Below are 18,674 nucleotides of genomic sequence, written 5' to 3' on the forward strand. Positions count from 1 at the left end.
AATGGTATTCAGAGACACTGAATTAAAGTGAACTCTTGTGCTTGTCCTGTATTTTATACAGGCTCGTTTTTTTTTTTTTTTACATATTGGAACTGGGATCAGATCCTGTTGGATTCTCTCCCTGCAGAAGGAGATGGCCAGCCACCCATTGGAACATTGGAACTGAGACCAACTGATGCTGTTGGCCTGTGAGGAACAGGTTGTTCTACATCTCAGCAGCTCGTGACTGTGTGGTAGGACAAGTGTGTGCCACTGCAATAGAACATTGTCTCCTGAAACTGATTTGACTAACTTGACTAACTGGTGCTGGCCAGACTGAGTTAAGTGCGCTCAATGACTCAAGGACCATTTCAATTTTGTTTTTACTGTTGATGTTGTTGCATAGTTGTTGTTACATCCTTTTCTCTGTTGTTCTGTACAAGTTGTGTTCACTACCTGTGGCTCCATTCAGTCTGTGTGTGTCACTCACTACCCCAACCCTCCTATGAGTCTAGAGTCTGGTCCAACAATAAGGTTAATTATTCATAGCCTACATATTTTTCCTGTACGTGCTACATACAGTTTGTAAATGATGATTTAATTCATTAAGTGAAAAAGCTATCCAAACCTACCTGGCCCTGTGTGAAAAAGTATTTACCCCTTAAACCCAACGACTGCCATGGGTGTCACCATAAAACTCTAGTCAACATATGTTAAGTAATTAAGAGGCTGAATCAGACAGTGGTGTTTGTCCACATGCAAATGTGTCTTCATGCTGGAAGTGAGAAACAAACTCACAATGTCCCTGTTTGTGTTTCACAATGTTTTTTTTATTTATTTTTTTTGTATGATAAGGAGGGTAGATAGCAGCACCATAATTACAGGCTCCTGTCACAAGGCAGTGATGCCACAGAGGAGCAATAGGACAACTGAAACTATGAAGCAAATTGCTCAAACCTAATGCAGTGCTGTGAAAACGTATTTGCCCCTTAATGATTTCTTGGTTTGTTTCTTATTTGTCACACTTGCATGATCGTCACTATGTATTTAATGTTCTCCACTGAACCATCCAAGGTTTACTCTCAGTGGGAACCACATGAGAACAGCACCCCCACCAAGGCTGGAGATGGAGCAATACTGGAAGAGCATATGGGAAAAGGATGCGTCACACAACACCAATGCTCAGTGGTTAGTGGATCTAAGAGAAGACCACAGCAACCTCCCTGAACAGGTTCCAGTAACCATCACAGTGGCAGACATCCAAGAAAGAGTCTCACATATGAAGAGCTGGACAGCACCAGGCCCTGACATGATACACACCTACTGGCTAAAGAAGCTAACTACACTCCATGAGTGCCTGGCAACAAAAATGAACCAACTGGTATTTTTAAAACTCATCTTAAAACTTATTTATACTCTCTGGCTTTCAACCCAGCATGAGACATTGATCTTACCTATTTTACAGTTTTTATTTATTTAATTTTATTATTTTTTTAATTGATTGCTTTTTTTCTCTTAATATTTGTATTTATTTGGTGTACAGCACTTTGTATTTGCTGTGGCTTTTTAAAGTGCTTGATAAATACAGCTTCATGATGATCATGATGATGATATGATGATGATGCTAGAGGCTGGAAGTCCTACCCAGAATGGCTGACTGAAGGCCATATGGTCCTGATCCCCAAGGACCCCCAGAAGGGACCGTCAAATCCAACTATTGGCCAATAACCTGCCTCAGTACAACATGGAAACTCCTGTCAGGCATCATAGCAGCTAAGATGAGCAGCACGTGGCTCAATGCATAAGCGGGGCCCAGGAAGGAATTGTCAGAGATACCAGAGGAGCAAAACACCACCTACTGGTAAACAGAGCAGTCACTCAAGACTGTAAGACCAGGCTGACCAACCTGTGCACTGCCTGGGATGATTGCAAGAAAGCCTTTGACTCAATGTCACACAAACGGACCTGGAATGCCTAGAACTCTACAAAATCAACAGGACACTAAGAGCTTTCATTAGGAACTTAATGGGAATGTGGGAGGGTTTCACCCCAAATCCAGCACCCTGAGATTGTATGCTAAGCGGAAGGAAGAAGGCCAAGGACAAGTGAGTGTCTGAACCACTGTCCTAGATGAAACAACAAAGATCCATGAATACACCCCAAGGGTGGTTAAAAATAACAGACGTAAGATCGTGTGGGACTTCGAGATACAGACAATCTTGTGATGGCTAACCAACTGGACTTAGTGGTGGTGGGCAAAAAGAGGAAGAAAGCTGTAGTGATAGACGTTGCAATACCAAGTGATGGCAACTTCAAGAAGAAATGCAAGAAGCTCAGAAAAATACGAAGGGCTGAGAGCAGAGCTAAAATGGACAACAGTGGTCCCAGTGGTAATTGGACTCAGAGCAGTGACGTCCAAACTGGGAAAATGGCTCCAGCAGATTCAAGGAACGATATCTGAGATCTCTGTACAGAAGAGCGCAGTCCTGGGAACACCTACAATACTGTGCAGGACACTCAAGGTTGCAGGCCTCTGGTAGAGGACCCAAGTTTAGAGGACAAAGACTGCCTGCAGGGTGAGCTGGGATTTGTATTATAAAGAATTAAAGACTAAGGGACAATAATAATTGAAATAATTAAATACGCAAAAACTAAGAAATCAGTGTGTTTTCACACTGCTGTATGGCTAAGAAGAGGAAGAAGAAGAAAAAGAAGAAGAAAAGTGATTTCCTTTAAAGTGTTTTTAAGTCATGAAAGCTTTGTGATAACTTACAGAGCGTTGTTGGAGGCTTTGACCACTGGCAGCAGCCTCAGCAGAGCCTCCTCTGAAGCAGAGTATTTCTTCAGGTCAAACACATCCAGATCTTCTTCTGATGACAGTAAGATGAAGACCAGAGCTGACCACTGAGCAGGAGACAGTTTATCTGTGGAGAGACTTCCTGAACTCAGGGACTGTTGGATCTCCTCCACTAGAGAACGATCATTCAGTTCATTCAGACAGTGGAACAGGTTGATGCTTTTCTCTGCAGACAGATTCTCACTGAGCTTCTTCTTGATGTACTGGACTGTTTTCTGATTGGTCGGTGAGCTACTTCCTCTCAGAAGACCTCGTAGGAGACTCTGATTGGTCTGCAGTGAAAGACCCAGGAGGAAGCGGAGGAACAAGTTCAGGTGTCCATTTGGACTCTGTAAGGCCTTGTTCACAGCACTCTTGAAGAAGTGTTGCTCTGTCTGGGACAGTTTCTGTTTTTTATCCAGCAAATTGATTCCAGAGTTGATGAAGGTCAGATGGACATGAAGAGCAGCCAGAAACTCCTGAACACTCAGATGGATGAAGCAGAACACCTTGTCCTGGTACAGCCCTCTCTCCTCTTTAAAGATCTGTGTGAACAATCCTGAGTACACTGAGGCTGCTCTGATATCGATGCCACACTCTGTCAGGTCTGATTCATAGAAGATCAGGTTTCCTTTCTGCAGCTGATCCAAAGCCAGTTTTCCCAGAGACTCAATCATCTTCCTGCTCTCTGGACTCCAGTGTGGATCTGTCTCAGCTCCTCCATCATACTTGACCTTCTTCACTTTGGCCTGAACCACCAGGAAGTGGATGTACATCTCAGTCAGGGTCTTGGGCAGCTCTCCTCCCTCGCTGGTTTTCAGCACATCCTCCAGAACTGTAGCAGTGATCCAGCAGAAGACTGGGATGTGGCACATGATGTGGAGGCTTCGTGATGTCTTGATGTGGGAGATGATCCTGCTGGCCTGCTCCTCATCTCTGAATCTCTTCCTGAAGTACTCCTCCTTCTGTGGGTCAGTGAACCCTCTGACCTCTGTCACCATGTCAACACACTGAGCAGGGATCTGATTGGCTGCTGCAGGTCGTGTGGTTATCCAGAGGTGAGCAGAGGGAAGCAGGTTCCCCCTGATGAGGTTTGTCAGCAGCACATCCACTGAGGTGGACTCTGTAACATCAGCCAGGATCTCAGTGTTGTGGAAGTCCAGAGGAAGTCGACACTCATCCAGACCATCAAAGATGAACACAACCTGGAAGTCTTCAAAGCTGCAGATTCCTGCTTCTTTGGTTTCAGGAAAGAAGTGATGAACAAGTTCCACCAAGCTGAACTTTTTCTCTTTCAGCACATTCAGCACTCTGAAAGTGAATGGAAACATGAACTGGATGTCCTGGTTGGCTTTGTCTTCAGCCCAGTCCAGAGTGAACTTCTGTGTTAAGACTGTTTTCCCAATGCCAGCCACTCCCTTTGTCAGCACTGTTCTGATTGGTTCATCTATTCCAGGTGAGCCTTTAAAGATGTCTTCTGGTCTGATTGTTGTTTCTGGTCTGTCTGGATTCCTGGATGCTGTTTCAATCTGTCTGACCTCATGTTCATCATTGACCTCTGCAGCCCCTCCCTCTGTGATGTAGAGCTCTGTGTAGATCTGATTCAGAAGGGTTGGGTTTCCTGCTTTAGCGATCCCCTCAAACACATACTGGAACTTCTCCTTCAGCTTAGATTTAAGTTCATGTTGGCAGATGATGGGCAATTCTCAAAGAACACAAAATATATACTCTTAAAAATATGAACTTCAGCAAGTCCCACTTTCAGAAATAGAAAATTAAATATACATTTACAAATGTCATGCTGTTCTGTCAACATCTTAAATCTTCAGAGAAATCCTCTTACTGCTCTGCAGACGCTCAGCCAGCTCCTCCTGCTTCATTCTCCTCAGGAAGTGCAGTGTGATCTTCACAAATGCTTCTCTGCTTCTCTCTCTTTGCTCTTCATCCTCACCTTCCAACAGTTTCTCATCCTCCTTCTGACTATCTATGAATTCTTGGTAACATGGATTCAAAACCTTCTTGATTTTCTTCAGCTCGTTCTTCACAAAAGTGATGATATTTTCCTCCAGCAGCTGGAACAGAAAACTATATGAATGATTCAATCAGACTGAAATTGTGAAGCCAAACATCAGATTCATGTTGGACACTCTGACAATCAAGTGTTGAACAGACATCTTTGGTAACAATGTTGAGCAGTGCAATCCACTGGTGTACAAAGTGCAGCATGGAGATGACTGAAAGAACAGATGTAACAGTAGTTGTTGTTCATGTACAAACCATCAATATGGAGTCCAGCTGTGTTTGATGCTGCTGGGCAGACTGACCACTGGGAACCTCTGAACTCTCCTGATCCACTCTGTGAAGGAATCATGAAGAATCAGTTCAATCACAGGGTAAAGATCCAACAGGTGATATTCTGACAGTGACTCAGGCGGCTCCATGTCAGTTAAGTTTAGCAGCAACTTTGAAGTTCATGCTGTGATTTTCTGGTTTTCAGTGCTGATTTTTTTCCTTCAGTTGAAAATGTTTTACTGTGTCGTCACCATTCATGAACATAAAGATTTTTTTCCAGAAGAGTTTTATTTTTTCAGCTTTCTCTTGATAGAAAACATTCTGCATGGCATTTAAGAAGTCACAAAGACACTTACAGTAAATTCAACACATAAAACACTGGACTTTATTGTTTCTCCAAGAACATGATGGCAGTGGTGATAAATATCTTCAGTTATGGAGCTGCTGTCATGTCACAGCCTTATACAGTGCTTTGCAAAAGCACTCATACTACATCTTCTTCACATTTTGTCACATTATAACCACAAACTTAAATGTATTTTATGGCTTTTTGTGTGATAGAACAACATAAAGTAGTTCATCATTATGAAATGGAAGGAAAATGATACATGGTGTCCAAAAATATCTGGTTTGCATTTATACCCCTGAGTCCATACTTTGAAGGATGTACTCAGGGCCTTCTGGCATTCTGACCATACTTATCGTTGGGTTGTTTAACTTGCACCTGTGGTCATTCTCTGAGACCTGCTGTGTTGCCCGTTGAGGTTTTTGATATTGTTTCTGCTGCAGTATTTTGCTGCCAGTGGACCGTGTGAGATAAATAAATAAAAGAGCCTATTCACAAGTGCCTTAAACCTGCTATCTCAAGGCCACCAGATGGTGATAGTGTAGTGGTTGCAACAACACTTTCAGTCATGTAGAAGTGTTCTGGTAAATGGGTCTGTTTTGTAAATCTTGGTCATACTTTGTTTCAGACAGGAAGTTCATCCAGGTTTGATCACTCACTAATGACTGATTGACAGTCGTTACACAAAGAACATGCAGTTTTACAGTCACAACTGATTTCAAAATACCAAAATGGAAAGACCAAAAACAGAGTTTTAACATTAGTTAGATCATCTTTAACACTGTCATTCAGCAGCATGCAGCTCTTTACTGTGATCACAGTTTCAAAGGATGTCGCCAGAGTTCAGGTTAAAGTATAATCAGTACAGGCAAAATGGTTTTACTGTCTTTAGGAAACACTAACTAGCATTCAAGTAATTTTTAATGCTCAGCCTGAGTTTTGTGAGTAAAATGTAGAAAGCATGGATAAGACTTCCTGCTTGTTGCAGTGGATTATCAGTTCTTTAGAAACCAAAGTCTTGTTTTTAAGAGACAGTTTGAATGAGATTGAAGGGATGATGGTGTTTGCACTGCAGCTAATGTCCAGTAGCATGAAGCAGGTAAATCAGCTCTCTAACAGTTAATATTACCAACAGCTCACCTCTGTGCAGCAGAGAACTGCCGCCTCTTAAAATTAACAAAGTCCATTTTAGACCGGTCACTCTTTAAGGAACAGCTGTGTTCAGGTCCAGATTCAGCAGGTCTCCCACAGATCCTGTTAGACAAAGATTTGTTTTTTCATTTCCACAGAAGCTGATGAAGACTCACTAACATCATCATCCAAAAGACAAACTGGTTTCAATAAGGTGAAACAAATGATTTTACTGTTTTTAGAGGATTAAAACAAACAAAGAACTCGAACCAGTGTTTGATTTTTGATGCTCAGACTGAGTTTTATGATTAACAGTGATTTCGTTACATGAAAGTTGGTACTTTATTTTATTTAACTACAAAATTAAACCAACATTGTACACATTTTGTTAAAGTAGACGCTATAGTTCTATAGAAATTTTCTGTTTTTAGGAGAAGGTTGAAATGGGACTGAGGGAATGACAGTGTTTGCACTGCAGTTCATATCCAAAAACATCAAGCAGGTAAATCAGCTCTCAGAACGTTCATGTTACTAACAGCTCACCTCTTTGCAGCAGACGGTTGTTGTCCTTTAAAATCAATGGGCCGCAATTTAGACCAGTCGCTCCTTAAAGACACACAGCTGGGTTCAGGTTCAGGTTCAGGTTCAGGTTCAGGTTCAGGTTCAGGGTGGTTCCTGTGAATAATGATGCAGCAGTGATGTGAGTGCTGAGCTGTGACATGGAGAAGAGTCATGGACAGTTAGAGATGGTCATCTCACCTCTGAGCTTTGGTCTGGCTCTCATGTTCCCCACACAGAGTGGTTTTAGAGGGAGGGACTCCCTCCTCTCTGTCCTCACACTGATCCATGCTGCTGAATTCACATCAGCTCACACACACTTTCTACCTTCACCTGCAGAGGAAACACACATCAGCCCAGCACACACACACTGATTCACTTTGACACTGTGACGTGTACTTAAAGTACTGAAAGTAGATCCTGTTACACTCAGTAACATGTAAGCTGTACTTTGAATCTGTACAGGCTGAAGTAACTGTAGCTGTGAAAAAGTGTCGAGCAGAAAAAAGAGAAACAACCTGCAAATATTCAAATATAGTAGCAGAACTTTAAGAGAACAAAGAAGTAAAGTACTGCAGTAAATGTACTTGATACTTTAACTGTGGATTTGTGTTGGTGTTAAATCTGTGCTGGATGTAAAAATCCATGTGAAACTCAGTCATCACTGAGGTGGATTTAATGGCAGAGCCAATAAAGACAAACTGGACTGTAGGCCTGCAATGATTCTTTGAGTAACTCGAATAATTTGAATATAAAAAAATCCTTGAAGCAAATTTGCTGCTTTGATGCTTCTTTTAAACCCTGCAGCGTTTAGGTGTCTCCATCTAAGTGGACTTTTTCACTATGGTTTCACCCACATCAGCACCATTATAGTTCTCCGTCGTTGTCGTCTTCTTGTTGATTTAATTGCGGTAGACAAACCAGCTTAGAGCCGCATTACTGCTACCTACTGGACTGGAGTATCAGGAGTTTAATAATCCCCTCAGATTCTAAAAAGTTCTCCCTTTAACCCTGAGTGGATCATCACTGACATCTTTTTCCACACCTCCACCGCTCTCTACCGTGTTTGTGCATTGTATTCGCTGTGCTGAGAATTTCAGCTGTTATTTTTTTTCTATTTCAGCTCCCAGAACGGATCACTATTAGCCGACATATTGCTAGCGAGCGCCGCTATTAGCACTAGTGATCGTTGGGTACCAGAAGGACCACTTCCCTGTCAAAATATTTTTTATACTTTAATCCCTGATTAGTGACTTAATATAGACCTGCAGTAGAAATGTATTTAGGAAAAAATAAATTTATTTATAAGAATGTTTGTGAATACAAGCATTACAATATTGTGCTCTTGCAGCCCCCAGCTTTTTATGAAGGAGTATTAGGGCCACATTGAGAAAAAATTAATTAAATCGTGCACTTTGAGAATGAATTCAAAATTTCAAGGAAAAAGTCAAATTTCTATTTCAAGAATAAAGTCAAAATTTCGAGAAAAAAGTTGAAATGTGCAGATTTAAGTTGTTTCAATTCAAACAACTGCCACGCCACGTCTGCTATAACCTCCAGAATGTCTTGTGTTATGAGTTAGTGTAACTGTAGTTTAGAATCGGTTTTAGTAACCAGGAACTTATTTCTCTTTTAGTACACAAACACAATGTAGTGATAACTATGAGGACGTTAATGAGATGTGCAGAAAGATGCATCGGCTCAGAAGGAAAAACCACACAAACTGGCAATGCTCAGATGCAAGGATTTGGATGATTGCACCTTCGTGCAGTACAGAGGGGATTTGCAGAATCACAAGACACAATAATGGGCTCGACACACGTGGAGCAATGTCGCTCGTTCACCATTCATTTCCTGTGGAACTTGTGTGATGAGGCCACAATCGCTTCACACGTTCCATGAATGGAGAGGGAGCGATGTCGCTCCCCTTATGTTGAGCCCCTAAGACAGCTGATCAGGTGGTTTCATCTACCCATTTTATAGCAACTGTGGCTATTTTTTGACTTGAAATGACAAATTCAATTTTTTTCTCGAAATTTTGTCTTTATTTTCAAAATGCACGTTTATTTATTTTTTCTCAATGTGGCCCTAATACTCCAAAGTAGCTTTTCAACAAAAACACTGATAACACAACAACAGTAGTCAGCTGTTTTACGTGCAGTCTGTCTGCACAAGCCCAAAAAGGCGGAGCCGGTGAGCTCAGATGGAGCGGAAGGAAATGTTTTTTAACCTGTTAACTGGCAAGGGCCCGTGGGCGGGCCCTTGTCTGTAGCGATTTCCGACTTTGAAGCCTCATAGTGTCACAGTAATGCTGCAGTCCGCGCTTACGATGCTTTTATATGCCAGACTAGACCCTCAGAATTGGATTGACACCTCATTTAGCCAATCATGTTATGAAATGGATTTTCCAGAGCCAATAATAACCAGACAGCGTCATGTGACTTTTCTGGACATGCCCCCAGATGTTCTCCAATTGTTCGTATTGGTCAACTCTGACCCGAAATCCAAAACCACAGATGATAGCCAATAAAATTCCCGACACGTGGGTATATGGCGCTATGGGGTGTGTTTTCACATGAGTCCTGAAGGAAATGGGTTTTTATGAAGTTTCATGAGGTTCATGCTATATGTTTGTCTTTACTAAATGTATGTTTACCTCCCTGAGAAATTTGTTTGGAAAATAACATAACTGATGAAAAATATAGAAGCTCATAGTGTTTTGTGTCATCATGAACTTTGTATCCTGACTGTACACTGAAGAAGACTAAACAATGATAGAAATGGAGACTTCGAGGTCACCCTGTTGTTGAATTTCTCTGTTTTTCACATTTCTTGTTTTGTATAATGATGTAAACAAGACTGATAAGCTGCGACTATATGATAACTGTAACTTGAATTAGAAAGTGCCAGTACTTCATGCCATCTCACACGAGTATGCTATGCAGTCTGACCCAGATTAATCTGTAAAACTGTTTGACATGGCTTTATTAAATTTAATAATTGGACTCCTTATTCCGTTGTATTGTCTAATTTCTGTTTAATAAACGAACACGCCGGAACCTGGGGGGATAGGCTGGTTTTTCAGGTTCCTTCAGTCCATAAACTCCCTGCATATTCAGTGCATAGTCAGTGCGTCCTCCATGCGTAAACTGAGCAGGAAGTAGGAGTCTAAGCGCTGACGTGCGTAAACAGTCTTTACAATGCTTTCTCTCGCCAACGAATTGCCAGAATGCATCAAAAACAGACTACATTTATTCAACGAAGTGACGAAAGTAGGGATGGCACGATACCACTTTTTTATGTCCGATACCGATATTTTACATTTGGATATCGGCCGATACCGATACTGAATATCGGATCGGCGCATCCCTAGACGAAAGGACTCACACGAGTGGATTATTTTGCATTAGAGGATTTCATTGCTTATTCAACCGGTTTTATCGCTGCAAAAGAACACTTGTTATTAAGAAGGCGATTCATGGTAAGTAAGTTTTTATTCTCAGCTTGTCCTCGTATTATATGCCGTTCTGATGTAAATATGTATCTAATGGTGAGCTTGGAATGCACCATTACACAGAAAATATAACTGTGCGCCGCTGTGGCGCCACTTATATTGTGTGTTTGTGTGGGCGCTGTATACTGGCGTGATTTACACATTGAAATTTGCAAGAGTCCAGGTGTTTGGGGGTAGGGGAAGCTGTATTGTAAGTATCGATTGGGGGTTTCGCGGGCTTCTCTATTACGTCAGTATCACCCGATAAAAGGGCACGGTGAGGTGGACAACGTCTCAGAGCTTCGTTTGAGATTCGTCGTGATCACATCGTTGTTTTGGAGTTTGCGAAATGGCACAGCAGGCCGCCATCAAGACCAAGTTCATTGCTCTGGAGGTTGTGGAATTGCTCACACAGAGGGAGAGCGACGTTTCAGCATTAGAGTACACAGTTTGCTGTGTTTTACACTTTTTTTTGTTTTTTTTATTACTCTGAAAATAAAATAGCATTTACAGAAATAGTGATTTTTTTGGGACTTGTTTTTTTACAATGTACAATAGTGTCATATTTTATTGGATTAATATGGCTTTATTTATGATTTATTCAGTAATTTTGTGTATAGTAGAGGATTCCTCAGGTTAATATCTTTGATTAGAGCCCTCATCGATGACTGTATGTTGAAGCATTGAGGAGTTACAGCCCTTTGAAGTTTGCATATCACAGGGTGCTTAGATGCGGCACTTGGCCTCTCCAAATGGCACGTGAGAGACCGCGCCAGGACATCAATGCACAAAAACCTTTACAAAACAATAGGCTTTTGTGCTATCTTGATGAAATTTGAAATGCACGACAAAAAGACTTCATTCTACAGCTTCAATGTATTTTCCAGTCGATACCTTCTATATTCAGTGTGTAGTTACATGAAAACAAACAGGAAAACTCTAGGTGAGGCAAAAATTGTCTACTTTTCCAAACTTAATAGCTACATACTCATTACAGTTACAGCATTTTTGACTGCAATTATTGTTTTCTTGAGATAACAAGATAAATAACTAATCTCAAGCGAACTTTGTTTTCTCAAGATCACGAGATGATTATCTTTTCTTGAATGCTCATGATCAGTTTCTCAGTGTTCTTAAAACTTTTCCAAGAACGGACTCAAGCTGAAAATGTCAGATTGTGGAGAACCTGACATAGATCAATGCATCAGATCTTACTTCTGTCGAGGTCCAACACAGGCTGAAATTGCAATTTGTTTGTCTTGTAGAGATAACTTTCATATCAGCCTTCGTCATTTAAGGAGAAGGCTGGCTCCACTACAGCTCAGTAGGCGTTTACTCGCGATAGCCAGTTTATCTTGTTATCATGAAATAACGATTACCGTTTTCTCGTGATGAGATAAATGCACTGATGCCTGTTCATAATTTCCCCAAAGTTAATAAACTGTTTGGTAAATGTTCTTGTTGCTGTTATTATTCTTCACACATCCTGTTATTGATCTGAGCACATTCAGCTCTACAACTACAGGATCAATGATCTGCACTCAGATGGAGGGATGTGAGTCCATCAGTGCTGAACTGTGACAGTCCAACCAGTTTAACCTGTAACACAGCTGCATTCATTCAAGCTCAACACTTTCTGTTTCATGTTCAGTGCAACACACACAACCTCTGCAGCTGTTTTGATGTACTGCAAATAAACTATGTAATAAGTTATACAATCCAATGTATTTAACAGGAACATGATGTTAACACTAAAGATTGCTGAGGTTTTGAATTTTGCTTTGTTATATAATAACAAAAGTGTAACTGTGTGACACTCTGCAGCACACTGTTTGTTCCTGTATATCAAGCACTATATCCTGATTGCTTCAAGTCTCAAAGGAAGAGAAAATACATGTTTTCCTTTTCATGTGTTGCTTGTGTGACCGGGACAATGAATTGTAATGTAATTACAAATTTATGACAAACATATAAAGTTCTAATGCAAAGACTGAAAAAAATAGTCCAGTTTAAGCATTTTACTGAGGGTGCTATGAAAGATCATTTGTTCTTTCAGTTCTCAACACACACAGACACAAGCTATTTTCTTTGGGGTGCTTTGGGGGTGCTATGACTTTTCCAGGGGGAGCTATAGCAGCCCCTAGCGCCCCTCTGGCTCCGCCACTGGTTTAAAGTGAACTATGGAGCAGCTGATTTTAATCTATAACCTGATCATGTGATTTGTTTCAAAGAATGATCCAAAGTTTGTCCTGAAATCAGAGCTGAACATCCAAACCTCACAGAGCAGAAACAAACAGTAAAGTTCCTGAAGACAAACTGTTAAAGGAAACAAAGCAAACTTACAGTTTCTGCAAACAGAGCAGAAGAAGAAGAAGCTCCACTCCACACCTGGACACCAAACACTGACACACAGGTGAGCTGCTTCCTGGAAGGACGCGGGACTCCACCTGAAGCAGCACAGGTGGGAGGGGCTCAGCAGGAGCAGCAGTTTAGTTCATTTAACATCCTTCAAGTTCCTGAACATCAGACTTAAATGTGAAAAGTGAAGCTTCCTCTTTTCTTCTGTTCCACTTTCCTCCCTTTGAAACTCTGATTTTCCTCTGAATTCCACTCTCCCAGAGGACACAGCTGAAAAACATCAGTGTTTGTATTGAGCTCATCAGGGCTGGTTCAACTGGTTTAATCAGACTGTAGAGGGGGGGTTGGTGCAGTGATTCAACCGTCACCTGCTGATCCTCCTGTGATTTAATGTCAGGATGAGTCACTTTTTGAGTATTTTTCTGTTTTTAATCAGCTGAGTGAAATTGGATCACTTTAATAATAAAAACATGCTGATGACATCGTGAAGAAGGTCAAAGTGACACAATGTAAAAATTTGTGTTTGGTGTTTGTGTTGTGACTGATGGTTTTTGACTCTCCTCCTTTGAACCTCCATGTCTCCTGCAGAGCTCAGCTGATCCTGCACACACGACTCACATCTTCACTAATCTGACTTTTACACACTTCACAGTTTCTGTTCCTGCTCAAACATCAAAACAGGAAATATGTGATGGAGCAGCTTTGTTCATCACAATAAATGTGATGAACAAAGGTCGTCTCTGCTCCACTCTCTACACTTCATCTAAAAGCAGCTTTTTACTGTCTGTGTACAAACTGATCCTAATATATGTCATCAAATGAGTGTGTCTGCAGAGTCTGAGTGTATGAATGGGACTAAACACTAAAAACAACAAGTAGCTGAGTGGAAGAGGCCGGGGGAAGAGGGAGGGAGAGGATTTTTGAGGGCTGTGTCAGTATTCCCAAACATCCTGAGAATCCTCTCAGAGCTCCGAATCAGCCAAAAACTAAAGGTCAACTGAAAGTTTGACCTCAGTGAGGAGGTGTGCTTCAGCTTTTTGCAGCGTGTGACATCATCACACTTTAGAAAGGTGTGATTGGCTGAACCAATCAAACTTTCTTGATGATAATGAACAGAATGGACACTGAAAACAGAGACATGTACAGTTTGACACTCTCAACATTTCACTGGTTAATATTAGAAAAGCTCTACATGGATGTGAGTACTTTGCATCACATTTGTAGCAACAATCACAATTTCAGCATCAGAGGTTTGGAGCTGAATTCTGTTTAGGAGCAGAAATGCTTTGAAGCCTAAATGTGTGTTTGTGTGTTTACAGAGACCAACATCACTTTATATTAATGCTGTTTGTGTGACTTTGTGTCTTTGATTGTGTTGAGTTTTCTGAATACAGTCAGAGTTTGTTAACGTTGCTGGGAAACAACCTCCTCATTTTTTTCAGTGTGTTTGTGCTGCAGTCTGATTAAACCTGCAGTTCCTCTCGGTGACCACCTGAGGGCAGTAAGTGAGCAATCAAAGACTTCCACATAGGACACATCTATGCTTCCTCAATCTAAGCTCCTCAGAAACCTCCTCTCTCCTTCCTCACAAATGAACAACCAGAGTGGCAACAAAGCAAAAACAGCATTGAGGGGAAAACTGTCACAATCAGATCATCATCAATGCTTTGTTAAAGTAATGCAGGGCTGCAGAGGACACTAGAAAATAAAGAGGTCAGAAACCAGTGAGGACTATACTAATGGAGGACTCAAGTGCAGACACATTAGAGACAGAGGAACCAGCTTCAGGCTTTATTTTTCACCACAGGGATTTTCAGCAGACGAGGGTCAAAGGTGAGACTGACACAGGGAGCAGGTGCCTCGAGGCAGGAGGTCTCTGTGGCAGAAGAGAGACGTGTTAGTCCAGAAGCTCCAAGGAAAGCAAATCCACAGAAAAGGAGTGTGAAGATCAGAGCAGTGAGTAGTGCTCGGTTACTCGGCCAAATGAGCCAGTGTGTCCTAGGGAGGGGTCGCTGCTTAGTTAGTCCATGGGGGGAGTATTTTCAGGAGGCAGGCAGGGAAGCTGAATGCAGACCAGAGAGTGTAGATGAAGAGGAGCAGACTCAGCAGGTGAGTTATGCAGGTGAGCGGTCGTCCTTTGGAGACTGCAAACAGGGAAACATTAGTGATGTTCCATCTGATACTAAAGCCTCGAGGTCTGTGTGGAGCAAAGGGGGCGTTTTCACATCAAGTCTTTGTGGAGGTCCGAATCGTTTTTCACAATTTCACGTGATAAAAGCCAAACGAGGCGCCGTTTCCTGAAATCACGTGACTGCTTCTTCACACCTGAACTCAAAGATTAAGAAGTGTGGCCCAATGTTTTTGTTTAGAGCAAGAACAAATCTAATGCTGAGTGAGTCCATTGTGAAGAGTTTCAGTGCTTCCAGCTGCAAAGAATGCTGAAAGGAGGAAAACAGCTGTTTGCCCTCATCCAGATGTGAGTGGATGTTTGTGCAGATGTGTAACAGCAGTTTGTTGGAATCAGACAGTCAGAGACAAGAGTGTTATTTACAGGGAGAGAAGAAGAAGGATCTCTATCTGTGTCCAACAACAAGAGTTGATGAAGGTGAACAACTGTTGAACAACTGTGCTGTGAAAATGTTCACGTCTGTCAGATCCAAGAATGACATTCAGATCACGAGCTCGGCTCTTAGAGCTGTTTTTACCTGCAGCTGTTTCTCCACATCTGCAACAAGAGTTTCACTAAATCAGACAAAAGGATGAAGCAGAGAGAGAAAATAGATCTTCTAGACATCTATATCTATGTGTGCGATTGTTTTAGAAGAACTCTGAATAAGGGAATCGTTACATTTCAGACAGATTACATTTCAGATTGATTGGTTGAAGCAAACAAACGTTCTTAATAATAATGACCAGGATGGACGGAGAAATGGATCCAATCACTGCATTTCCTCTAAACTACAGGTTTCCTCCAGGAAGTGAATCCACTGATGTTTCTATTTTTGCACAGTTATCAACCATGATGCAATGATTTTGATCTTTGATATTAATGCAGAAATCATTGAGCTTCTTTGAAATGAACAAACTCACCTGTTCATACAAACTCAGTTCTTTCAACACAGCATCATGTCAGTGATCAGCTGATAGGCTTAAACAATACAGCCTGCAGTCCATCTTCATCAATAATTACTCTTAACTGATCATCAAATCAATGATTACCTGCATGAAAATCTTCCTCTTGAAATAATCTTCATTTTTATATCAATTTTATAATCCAAATGTCTCAGTAAAATGATGAATCCAAACAGATCAATGTTGTTTGTTGGAAAGGTCACAGTGTGGGGATGAACCAAGGCCAACACTTTACCTCAGAGGAATATTTTGACATTTTGGGCCCAAACAGATCTCGTCTTACATTTTACAGCCAAGACATCAAATGAGTAGAACTTGAGCCTCCCGAGCCTTTCTGTGTGGAATCTGGAGTGTTGTAGTCGCCTAACCCGAGACCGAGACAAGACCAAGACCAGTGCCTGATGCTATATGACATAATGTAATGTGAAAAATTATAAAAATCACTTCTCAAATTGATCTGAAAGATCCACATTCCCATAAAATCATCCTGATATTAAACACTCACAGCTCAAATAAATATAACCATCTTTATTTAATACTCCTGGGTGACTTCCATCATTTATCACAGAATGTAAAACAATTATTCATAGTTCATCACAATAGTCTCAACTTTTCTCTGCCTTTCATAAACAATGCATAAAGTTATATTGTTTTTAAACCAACAACAATCTTTACAAAAATGTGCGCTATTTTAAAACCACATAGCTAAATGTGTAAAAATGGCAAACACTCATCGACAGTAAGAACTAAAGCTACAGGTTTCTCTCATATACAGATTAAAGCTGCAGGATGTAACTTTTATAAAAAATCTGTTTTTTACATATTTGTTAAAACTGTCACGACAGTATGAGACTGATAATCTGCGAAAAAAATGAAGCTCCTCCCCCACCTCCCTGAACCGCTCCCAGTCAAAAACAACCAATCAGAGCCAGGAGGAGGGTCTTAGCACTGTCAATCACTCCTCGTGTATGCTGCTCAATGTAGTTGTGTGCGATATTTCAAGATTTGGTATCGATTCGATGCCAAGTGAATACAGGGCCACTATCGCCGATACTGATACCAATACTTTTTAATAATTATGAAGAATTTCCATTAAGTTTAACTGGTTTGAGATTTTTTTCCTTTGGATCATTAATTAGTTAAAACCCAGGATAGAATTGGGCAAAGTTTATATATAAGTAGAAAATACTTTATCAAAATAAAAGTTATTGTTCTGAAACAATAGAACATTAACAAAACAATTTTCCCCACACATTGATGTCTGGATTTTTTTTATTTATTTATTTTGGTAAATGAAGTGTACCAAATCATCACTCAAGAACAAATGCAAACTGTTTTCCTGGTAGAGTGTTCAGAAAGTATAATACATAAATTTAATAAAAATGTCCCTTCGTTCACTAATTTTCTAGATTTTTTCTTAAATAAACAAGCTGTACAAAATTTAATTAAATTTTTCTTTAAATGTTTCATAGCAAAATCCTTTTTTCCCCCCAAGTAAAATATGTTATGTGTCATATGCCAGTATAACAAAACACTGTGGGGAGGGGAGGAGCAAAGTGCTCTGTGCTGTGACAGGAGCGACACTTAGACAGTCAGCTCGCATCTTTAATGAAACAGCAGCACTGCATACAGGAGAGAAACTCAAGCCAAAGTATCGATCTCATTACACTGATATTGATCAATACCAATACCAATGTTGGTATTGATATTATCGATATTAGAATCGATCTGCCCACCACTAGCTCAATGTACTAATGGTGGAGAAACAACTTACTTATCTGCCATCATTGGTAGCCATGGTAACTACAGGGTTCAAGCAAGAAATATTTTTCAGCCCAAAGCTAATGCTAATTAGTAAGCTAATGCTAAGCACTAAATACTGCTTCCTCTTGTTAACTGAGTGACAGGCCCTACGATGTTACTGCAAACCACCTCTGAAGCCTAGGCAGTGATCACCGTCTTTGTGGACATGTAGTTACATTTCTCGAGGTGCATGTCAGGTCTGGTTCAGAGAGGATTTTCAGTTATGTACAATGGACCAATGCAGAACTCTAAATCAGGCCTTATTAGATCGATAGAGTGATAAATTTTGCATATAATCCAGAAAAGTTACATTTATATATCAAGCATTTAATGTGTCCCAGAGTGCCGTTTCCTTCCACTGTCTTTGCAGAAATCACATAAAAAACATACACAACAAAAACATAATCCAGATTTTTTAACGATCAGCTGCTAAAATCTCTGTGTGAAACAAACAGGGTGGATGGAGCAGCTACAAAGTTCTCTGTTCTTCATGTTGCTGATCAGGTGGTTGATGAAGGACCTCCAGCTGTTTCCCAGTAAAGGTTTTAAGGTGGTTACAGGAACAAGAGCTCCTTTCACTCCACCTGAGCTCACGGTCTCTGCCTCATTGCAGTTGCTGTGCCTGTGCAGTCTGACTTCACATAAAACAGCTGCTGTTGTGTTTTTGTTGTAAAACTGGGGGCAGAATGAGCTTAATGCTGTAATGCTTTTTATTCACAAGCATCCTCCAAATTACGTTTCTACTG

General features: G+C 40.8%; 1 protein-coding gene across 1 annotated transcript in view; it reads right to left on the reverse strand.

Moving 5' to 3' along the window:
* Positions 1 to 7,432, reverse strand: part of LOC115796187 (NACHT, LRR and PYD domains-containing protein 3-like) — a 66,741-nt gene extending 59,309 nt beyond the window's left edge. Inside the window, exons 1-5 of the mRNA XM_030752478.1 lie at positions 7,344 to 7,432; positions 7,128 to 7,259; positions 5,093 to 5,171; positions 4,659 to 4,887; positions 2,753 to 4,520 (exon numbers count right to left, since the gene is read on the reverse strand). Of these exons, the coding sequence (XP_030608338.1) occupies positions 2,753 to 4,520; positions 4,659 to 4,887; positions 5,093 to 5,171; positions 7,128 to 7,259; positions 7,344 to 7,432 (2,297 nt within the window). The remainder of the gene's footprint in view (positions 1 to 2,752; positions 4,521 to 4,658; positions 4,888 to 5,092; positions 5,172 to 7,127; positions 7,260 to 7,343) is intronic.
* Between the last annotated feature and the right edge of the window lie 11,242 nt (positions 7,433 to 18,674).

The sequence above is a fragment of the Archocentrus centrarchus genome, chromosome 2 (genome assembly GCF_007364275.1).
Source record: "Archocentrus centrarchus isolate MPI-CPG fArcCen1 chromosome 2, fArcCen1, whole genome shotgun sequence".
NCBI classification, from domain to species: domain Eukaryota; kingdom Metazoa; phylum Chordata; class Actinopteri; order Cichliformes; family Cichlidae; genus Archocentrus; species Archocentrus centrarchus.